Raw genomic sequence first — 10,363 nt, forward strand, 5'->3', positions numbered from 1 at the left:
TTGGAAGGAATAAAGAAATATAATAAGATAATATGAACAGGGTAACCACAAGGGCAAAATAATTACAGCATTATAATAAAACTCCTCTTGCTCATGGCTAAATGCAAAAACCAAACGGATAACCTCGCCCAAATCATATGATAGAGAAAATTCAAAACAACTGCTTGAGATCACAAGCCACATCTCACGCCACTAACACAAGTATTGGGATTAAAATTTAGCCCACTGGCCTAGGCAAGCATTTCGCTGAAGCAAAAGGAGAGAACACCATTCTCTTTTTAAGCTTGGTTGCCGTTGCCACTAGCACCTCCACCGCCACCACCACCGCCACCGCCACCGCCCCCGCCCCTTGAGCGATTGGCCATCCTTCCACGACCTTGGCCATAGCCTCTGCCCCCTCCACCTCTGCCTCTTTCGTATCCAGTTCCTATAACAATCATGTCATCAGTACAAAACGCATATGAAGCACGTCTAAAGTTATACTGCAGGAATTAATTCCACCATCGAAGTGGAAGATTCACATTTAGCATTAGCACGTGCCAATCAAATGCCTATAACATCATGCTAGTATAAACATATTTGATGCCAGCTTGAGGCAGACAAAAAAACAAGCAATTTTTTTTAAAATAAAATTGTAGAAAGGACTATTGATGTAATTTCGAGATTTGCTAGAAAATCTGGAAAATTGTCTGGATCTAGGCTTTATTTCTGTTTAGTCTTTCGATATTTGCATTACCGTTTATGAATAAAACTCTAGTAACTTTCCTTTTGATATTGCAACTTGATCTTCCCACGGGACTCCTAAAAACCCCAGGAATGAAGCTCAGGTTTCTCTACCTCTAGGTGTCCTATAAATCATATTAGTGCCTCTAATAGTTTCTACAATTTGTAGCAACTTAAATCCTATTTTCCAACCATCAGACAACCTCCATTGAATTCCTAAACATCCACATGTTCAAGCCCCATCAATCTATAGATATTGACCACCAAGATCTACTCAAACCCTAAAATTACCATTCACACCACAATTCATAGCCCTAAACAGTCCCTGCAACTCAGTTGCAGAACAGCTTCCTAAGCTGTGCTGCATCAGAACTCACAGAATTCACAGCCAGTGTCAACATGAACGATTAGCATGGGTATTCTGTAAAAGAAGTAACTTACCACGATAACCCCAGTTCCTGCCCCGACCCCCACCACCACGGCCCTGATTTGAGTAACCACCATTATCTATTGGAGAAAGTGTGAATTCAAGGTTATGATCTGCACTCAAGGACAAGTAAGAGAAAATAAAAGCCATCACCATCAGTAACTCGATGTTCATAACTAATACCTTGATAGTTTCCCTGATAGTTCCCGTGATAATTTCCCCGATAGCTTCCTTGGTAGTTACCCTGATAGTTTCCATATCCATATCCACCCCGGCCCCAGTTCCGACCTCTCCCTCTACCACGTCCTCGGCCATACAAATCACCTCGGCCATATGAATCTAAGTTTATAAATCATGTTAGTCTAAACCAGACACTTCAACATCGACAATAGTCCATTTGTTTTCAATTTACCTTCAGGAACAGCATTGTAGGAACCACGTGCTTGTCTAGGTTGCTGCTGCTGCTGCTGATCTTGCTGCTTTGGCTGTTTTATGGAGTGTGGAGCTTGGTACCTGGTAACAAAAGATATCCATTCATACAAAGGGCTACAACAGTCCAGTAGAAAAATCAATATATGTGCACAGTATGCATCAGTTCATACATGCTGCTACTGAGACATCCTAAAGGCAGGTCATGGACCCTTAACTGACTAAAAACATTTCTTTGACTGGTCTCCCTGAAAATAGCATATTGAGGCAGAACTTTGAAATCCCCATGCCATGAAAATTAGAAATGGAGAAAAATATTTTGCATGGTTTTTTCTGGTCCATTGTAGTAGCTTCCCTAATCTCACTATAGCTAAAAACATGATGGAATAATGAACTTACCCAGGAGACATTTTGTTTAGCTCTCTAAAAGATAAGGTGATAGTAATCATTGAGACCTGGCGCGTCTGTTCCACACTGTCACAAGTTTTTGCCAACACTGAAGCATCAAGTACACTCAAGCCAGGAACTGGATAGTATAAAACTGATTCAAAAAACTTACGGTACAAGGCCCTCTTCTAATGGTTCCCAAACATCAGTTATGCTCACTGAGCTGATGGCAGTATCTTGGTGCAAACGAGGATTTCTCCGCTGAGTTAGTGTTAGCAAGGTTAATTAGTTCTGCATGTTTCTTTACATGGAGAGGGGAGCAGGGAAAAGTATTGGTGACTCAAAAAATATCAGTTTGAAAGGCATACCCACCTTTATACCTTCTGCAACTGATACTGTCTTGCTGATTGCCTGTCCCATGGCTTTCAAGACAATCTCCTTAACATGTTTCTCCTGGTAAAATATCACAAACAACAATCATACAGAAGTCAACAACATACCCTAACGATGCAATGAAAATAATTGGACCAAATTGTTATATTTATGGACGCATGGTACCTGAACGAAGAAAATAAAGACAAGTGCAGTGCAAGAACAAATCCCAGAAAAGGCCAATAAATTATACCAAAAACAAAAGAAAAGGACAAAGCCAAATCATTATAACGAAAGTTATCAAATCATTTTCAACTCATGACTATTGCACTTTTCTATTTAAGGAACCAATTTGTTTAGCATTTTTCACTTGCAAATGATCAAGACAATGCCTATAATCGCTAGGTAACATCAGCATCAATTAGCCAAAAGTACCAATTTAGTACTAAAAGCATCAATATTTGAGCAAAATGAAGCCACTCCGAGTTCTTAGAACTCTATCAAACATGCTATCGCGTATGATAGCAACTTATCATCAGGTCAGAAGATAACAAAATCCACAGCAGAAAATGCTCGGTGCTGCAAAAAAAACACCCAACCATGCCCATTAAAGAGAAAACCAGAATGCACAAAAATCAAAAACCTTTTCAATGCTTGCTCAACTTGGGTTTCAACAAAATGATAATCATAAGAACCAACCTAAGAAAACACAAAAAGATTAGAGAGAAAACAGAAGGAAACAACCAATAAAAATACTAAAAACCCTACACAGATACAACATGCCCCAAAACCTAGAAACCCCATTAAAACAAATCAAGTAACAGCAGCGAAATCATTATTATAAAGAATAATCACAGCAGTCCATGTATAATTTTTTTAGAAAAAATTAAAAAACAAAAAGAGGGAGGAGGAGGAGGAGGAGGAGATGGTACCTGGAGAAGAGAAGTGCCATAGCTGATATAGTTACGGAGGGGGCCACCGGAAGTGATACGGATCTCATTCTCGTTTATGGGAGACTCGGGCTTTGGCTTTTCGACTCGGGTGTATCTATCCATGGCTTGTCTTGTTCAGATTATACTAGTGCTCTAGTGGTAGTGGTGGCAGTAGTAGAGAGAGAAACCCTTTAAAACCCTAGGCAATAAGCAGAAAATGTTGCGTTTCTTACTGCTCTAATTCAATTCTAAACCCAAAATAATATAATATAATATAATATAATATAGGGGAAACCTAAGCCCCTGATTTACATAGATAATTTAGGCCCCCCGTGTATTTTTTATCTGAATTAAGTCAGTGAAATATCGATAGATTTTCAATCGAATCCTTATGTTAGTTTATATTAATATAATGGTTAAATAAAACATGTAATTTATATCTATACCATCACGAAATAAAACATATTATATAAATAAATGTAAGAATATTGTTTTTTATATATAATTTGGCTAGTTTTGCATAATTTGAAGTGAAGATCTTATAGAATTCATTTATTTTTCATAAAAAATAAAAATCATATGAGCTTCTCGAGTGATTACAAACAATTTTGTTGACGAAAGACGATAGAAGAATCTAATTGAGTATTCATTGCTACATATGGTCCTAATTGAGATGAAAACTAGATTTGGGGTCTAATTAAAATTAACTCTAAATATTATAGACTTTTATGAGATTTTCCCTATAAAGTAAGTAGCTCAACTTGGTTTTATATTTAATATATAGTATCCATGTATCTATTTGCTTTTAATTCATCTCTGAATAATAGAGTCGTCATTTAATCTATTATTTTATTAAATATTCTTATTTAAATTGATAAAAATACTTTTACGTGAGAAATCCGATCCTAATTTATTATAAAATAACTATAAAAAATATTTGAATTTCAACACCATAAGGAGATTTATTTTCTGTTTTAATTTTTCTTTATAAATTAAATGGATTTTAGTATCTGGAGTCATTTGCATAAAAGATTTAATGAGGAGATAAATTAGAGAATAATTTAAGATATAAGGTTAGATTTATGAAAACAATCTAAGTATAAAATATAATAATTAGTCGAGATAATTCCTCTATTAAATTAAATTAAAATTAAAAGGAGAGTGGCTGTAGAAGGGGTATGGTAAAACCCTCAAGGCCGGTTCTATTTACTACGTTACCATCGGATCTTGCAGTCGCGGGAGATTGGGATGCGTAGATCTTCCATTTGCGTAGCCCTGAAGGAGATGACGGGATGCTTTCTCTTTCTTCCTTCCTTTATTTTTTTTTATTATTATTACACAGTATGCTTTAACAAAGAAAGAAATACTGTAGTTATGACTAGTTTATTATACCATAAGCAGCTAAATAGATTAATGTACCTTAAAAGACATTTTATTATGAGTTATAATAATAGTTTAATTTTTTATTTTTTATCTTTTTCATGTGAGACTTTTCTTTGGTTTTTTTTTAACGAGCAGGAGGCGCTTACGTTATTATAAAGATATATATGATACTTTTTAGCAGCCAAATCTAGCTTTCTATAATATCATTGGAAGAACAGTCTTGTTCTCATTTATATGGTGTGGTGCATGTAGATAAATAATTATTGAATTGTCATCAGTTATAAATCATTTATGTTTTTTTTTCTCTTTTAAAAACTAAAATACATAATTATTCTATTTATTTGTTGTTTGTCACATCAAATATATATGTCATGCCTAATTACCTCACTATGGCATGGATGCAAGATGCAAGGTGCTCTTGGATCTAACATGGTTGCTAGACCCAAGCACATTAGATTTTATATAATTATAAAATCTAAGCACGTTGAGTCAAGTGTGATTATCAAACCTAAGGCTAAATCAACACACCTTGATTTGATATAATTTGCTAGACTCAATGTATTCTGGTCCATGCCAGACTTGCGTGTCTGAATCTGAAAAATATGCTAGACTTGTGCGTCTAATTCTGACAATTATGCCAGACCCGTACCTAGATCTTTTAGACTACTATCTAGGTCTTCCAGATTGTTGCTGCCTGGGTTTAGCGGTCATGCCAGACTCACGCGAATTGGGTCTAGCGGTATAATTTTTTTTATACATAATTTTTTAAAAACTTATTCTTAAAATATCCTAAACATAAATCCAAGTTCAAAAAATATTTATAAATAACAAATTACCACAAAAATCTAATTTAACATTTTAGATCTAAAAATTCAAATCATCTTTTCCATTGAAATAATTTATTTTTTACGTTTATGAATTTGTTATTTCTTTAATAGAAATTTTATCTTTTCACCTTTTGTTTTCCTCTCTTCCTTTTTTCTATTTTTTAACTATATTTTTTTAATCCAATGCGTGGGTTTGACATGATCAACAAGTCTAGACCCAGTATCTATGTCAAACTCAAACGACTTGGGTCTGGTGGCCTTTCCAAACCCACTTGACTTGGATTTATCGGCCATGTTAGACCTATGTGGCTTGGATCTTTTATTCATTTAAGACCCAAGCGACTTGGGTCTGGGATTACTTTTATTATTTTTTAAATTAAAAAGTTGCATTGGACCAACGCTTATTTGGGGTTGGCAAACAAGTAAAACCCAAATTACTTAGATGTTAGACCTAAGGCTCAAGAATTGTTTTATAATGCTAAAACTTATAATTTTTTAATAAAAAAAATCTAAACTATACTTAAAGTATCATAAACAAAAAACTAAAGGTAATAAATTATTTATAAGAAACAAATCTTCACAAAAATCTAATTTAACATTTTAGATCTAAAAATTCAAATCATATCTTACCATTAAAATAATTTATTTTTTATACCTATGAATTTGTTATTCCTTTATAGAAATTATATCTTTTTTTTTTAATTATATTTTCTAACTCAATGTCTAAGTCTGGCATGATTCAAGCGTCTGGATTCAACAACCATGCCAGATTCATGCAACTTGGATCTGAACACGTGATAATTAAAATTTAGAGACTTGTAATTTTTTATATGTATAAAAATATTTAAACTATCATTAAAGTATCACAAACAGAAATCCAAATTCAAAAATTATTTATAAAAAACAAATCATCACAAAAATCTAATTTAATATTTTAGATCTAAAAATTCAAATTATATCTTTTCATTAAAATAGTTTATTTGTTATGTTTATGAATTTATTATTCTCTCAATAGAAATTCTATCTTTTTTTTCTTTTTTTTTAACTAATTTTTTTCTAACTTAATGCCTACGTCTAGCATGACTTAAGTGCCTAAGCTCGATAACCAAGCTAGACCGAAAGCGACTTAGGATTAACAACTATGCTAGACCCCGCGACTTGGATCTTCTTGCCATATCATTCCCAAGAGACTTATGTCTAACGATCATGCATAGACTCTTGGTTTTAGTATTGGTTTTATTATTTTTAAATTCAAAAAAATATGTTGGATCTTTGTTTACTTGGGTCTGGCAAGGCTGCCAGACCTAAGATATTTAAAACATTCTTTATACTTTAAATTTTTTTACATTAAAAAAAATTATTGACTCGCTATAAAGCATGGGCTAATATCCTAGTTGACTATGTATTTGTGGTGGTTTTGAAATATTGTGGTCATTGGTAGTTATTCTTTATCGTTTAATGTGAGGACATCAACCAAAAACTAAAACTCGTGAACATCTCCTTATATTACTATTCATTTAAATAAAATATAAAATATTTTGCTTTTATAAGCTAAAATCTTTGAACTTGGGGTTTAAGGTAAGATAGTCTTTTCATTAATATCACACACACACACACACACACACATATATATAGCATCATGATGATTATTTTTTCAAATCAAGATTTTGGGTGAAGGGTAAAAATAATAATAAATTCTTGTTTCTTATTAAAAAAAAAAATTAGTATCATTACCTAGTATTTTGATCATTATAAACTATAATTGATGTTAGAGTATAGATAAGAAGATTGATTGTTTATAGCAAAAATGTATCACCTCTAATACACATGACCTAAGAAAGGTGCATTGTTTATTTGTTTATTTTCTAAGGTATTGTTATGCTTTATATATGTTGGTTTGTCGATTGGTCAAAGTCAGTTCACTCCAATAAAGTAAATCATAATTTTACGGGTCAAACCTAGTCATTTTGTAGTAAAAAAAGAAAATCATTTTTAATATCTATAATATATTTTATGTATAAGTTCATAACATCGAATATTTAAAAAAACAAAATAATATTTTTAGTATTTTTAGAATGTAAGTCAAGTTTTCATGGCTTTAATAAATTGATTATTAAATCCAACATGCATGCATAAAAAAATTATTTTTTGTGATTTTTTAGTATGCTAAATTATATAAATATGATTTATTTTTTAGAGACTTGATCATATGTAATTTAAAATATTTAAATGTGTTTTTGAAAAAAATATTTTTTCTTGTTGTTTTGAAATAATAATAATAATATAATTGATTTATTTAATACTAAAAAATAGGTCATCATTAGAAAAATTAAATATACAAGAGGTTAAAAATATATTTGGAACTTAAAAATAATTAAAAAATGGTCATTTGAAAGAATCAGAAATTAAATTGAAAAATTGAGGCTTTGTTTTTCAAAATACGAAAAATCAGTAAAATAAAACTGCCAAAAATGCGTGGAGCCTCAGGAACAAGAAAAGCATTTTTCTTTTGTAAAATTTTGCACAACCAAACATGGTCTTAAGGTTTAGAATGGGCTCAGCCCAAATTATACCGGCCGGGCTTCGTGATACAAGACCAACCTTGGTACGAATGGGCTGAAAACAAATGTGCCAGCCTTCCCTTTTTTTTTCTTTTTTCTTTTTTGTCCCCAAGGAAAGGGGATCTAAAACCCAAACCCATAAACAAAAGACGGGGAAGCTTTTTACATTTCAAGGATCAAAACCAAACATTGCATGAATTTTTCCCACCACCTCGCTTTTTCCAGGACCCCAAAACAACCCAAAGATTCTTTTTTTTAAGAAAAAAAACCATGGGACAGCAAAAGAAAAGAACCAAAAATCCTTGCACGATAGTTAACAAGGGTTACAAAGCAAGGTAGTTATCATCTTATGTCAAAGAAACGCTTAAGCAAGATAAAAAATGCAGCCCAAACATGGCTTATGTAACAAACAAAGAATGCAGAATTACCTTAACTCCTGCAATCAGCATGCATAAAAGACTTAGGCCCCCTACTCTCTCTAAGCTTGGCTGTAGCCGACTCCAGAGAGATCAGAAACAAGAATGGTAGGACCAACGAGGTTGAAGCTTCAAATGGCCACAAAAAGAGAGGCAAGGCTTCTTGACTTCTCACGGTTGATGAGAGCCTGCACTACTGCCATGTTCGGCTAGAAAAGGTCACGATGGCTGGACTAAGAACCAAGATGGAGCTGTGAGATGAAGGACAATTGAGATTCTACAATAGAGGTCACGGTGCAGCTGCTGTGTTTGGCTTGAGATGCTGGTGCTCACGGTGCAACTGCTGAAACTTGCTGTTGGAGGATCTGAGGTGCTTGCTGTTGGAGATGGAACGTTGGAGGCTCATGGTTCTTGTGGGGGAAGAGTTACTGGTGCAGAGTGGCAGGAACGCTGCTGGATCTGGAGTGGCCGCGCTGCTGTCGTGCGGCTTCAAGAAGGGCTGGACCGTCGGTGGGAGGTTGGCAGCTGTGGGTGGTTGTTTTCCTCTGGTCTCTTTGATTTTTGAGGATGCAGTGGTGTTTATGGAGGCTGTACAGTTGGGAGCTTTGATTTGGCTGAAAACAAAGTTGAGTTTTCAGGTTAAATGGTCGTTGTCATGCATGGCTGGAAGGCTTCGGGTTTTTGAGTGGGGTTGTGATGATCTAGGGGTTATTTCTGGGTTAGTGTCGTGCTGACAGGGTTCATCTCCCTCTCCAGCTAGTTGGGGTCAAGGTTTTTGAACTATTTTATTATAGGACAAATGATTAGGATATTTAGATCCTATGTGCTGGGTTATTTTAAACCGTTGATTTTTAGAAATATATCCTGGCCGTTGATTGAATTTAAGAACAAATGCTTTTCTAGTTCTGTAGCCAGTAAGTGAGCAGACCAGGCTGTCTTGACAGATTGAGCAGTGTTGACTAGAGTTTTTGGGAGATAATCTGCAGGGTTTTCAGAGCAACAAGAATTAGCGTTTTTGCTTAGAGTAAAGTATAAGTGATAAGGTACAAGGTGGTGTGAGGTTTGCTTTGTTTAGTGGAGAGACAAAGAAGAATCAAAGGTACGAAGGGTGCTTCTTGGATATTTTTTCTTCTTTTGTTTTAATGGGAAGAAAACAATGAATGGTTTATAGTGTTTTTTAATTTATTCCTAATCTTTGGGATTTTTTTAATATAGCTATTAATCAGCTCTAATCTTTTATAATTTTTTTGTTATTTTATCTTTATTTTTATGTAATTGAACCCTTGAATTTTACTGCTTTTTACAAATAGTTATTAATCTTGAATTTCTTTAATGTAATTCTTAATTGACCATCATACTTAAAATATTTATAATTTAAGTTAATAATTTAATTAATTTCAGTCTTAATATCTATAAATTAAGTTATTGATTTGATTAATTTTAGTCTTCAACTTTTATACTTTGATCATTAGTTTTAAGATTCTTTGATTTGATCTTTAATCAGCATTCAATCTTTAAATTTCTTTCAATCTACCTACTAATTATAAAAATTTAACTTTTCAAAATTTCAATTGTGTCTTCTAATCTTTATGAATTGGTCCAAATTAGGCTTTTAAATTTGATTTTGTTTCAATTAGATTATTGATTGAATCCAAAAAATAAATTAAAAGTTTAATTAAGTCCTTAAACTTAATTAATTCTTCTAATTTTTTTCCCATTAACTCTCAAACTCAATTCTCCTTCATTTAAGTTCTTAAATAAATCAATTAAACCTATTAATTAGGATTTTAAACTTAATTAATTTTTCTAATTCTGGTCAAATTTGAATTTGATTTTTTTCTATCAAGTCTTTCTTCATTTTATCTTGTCAAAATATCTTAATCTAACTATTTTTTTAGCTTTTTGA

The 10,363-nt window shown here is 33.1% G+C and overlaps 1 protein-coding gene across 1 annotated transcript; it reads right to left on the minus strand.

The window, feature by feature from the left end:
* LOC105125798 (Alba DNA/RNA-binding protein) lies at positions 1-3,529 on the minus strand. The gene is made up of 8 exons (XM_011026417.1): positions 3,271-3,529; positions 2,339-2,419; positions 2,139-2,227; positions 1,979-2,053; positions 1,563-1,663; positions 1,334-1,489; positions 1,165-1,230; positions 1-427 (listed from the first exon to the last, which is right to left on the minus strand). The coding sequence occupies exons 1-8, from the start codon at positions 3,391-3,393 to the stop codon at positions 279-281; spliced, it is 840 nt and encodes a 279-aa protein (XP_011024719.1). The 5' UTR covers positions 3,394-3,529; the 3' UTR covers positions 1-278.
* Between the last annotated feature and the right edge of the window lie 6,834 nt (positions 3,530-10,363).

This window comes from Populus euphratica, unplaced genomic scaffold (genome assembly GCF_000495115.2).
Source record: "Populus euphratica unplaced genomic scaffold, PopEup_1.0 scaffold58.1, whole genome shotgun sequence".
Lineage (NCBI taxonomy): Eukaryota > Viridiplantae > Streptophyta > Magnoliopsida > Malpighiales > Salicaceae > Populus > Populus euphratica.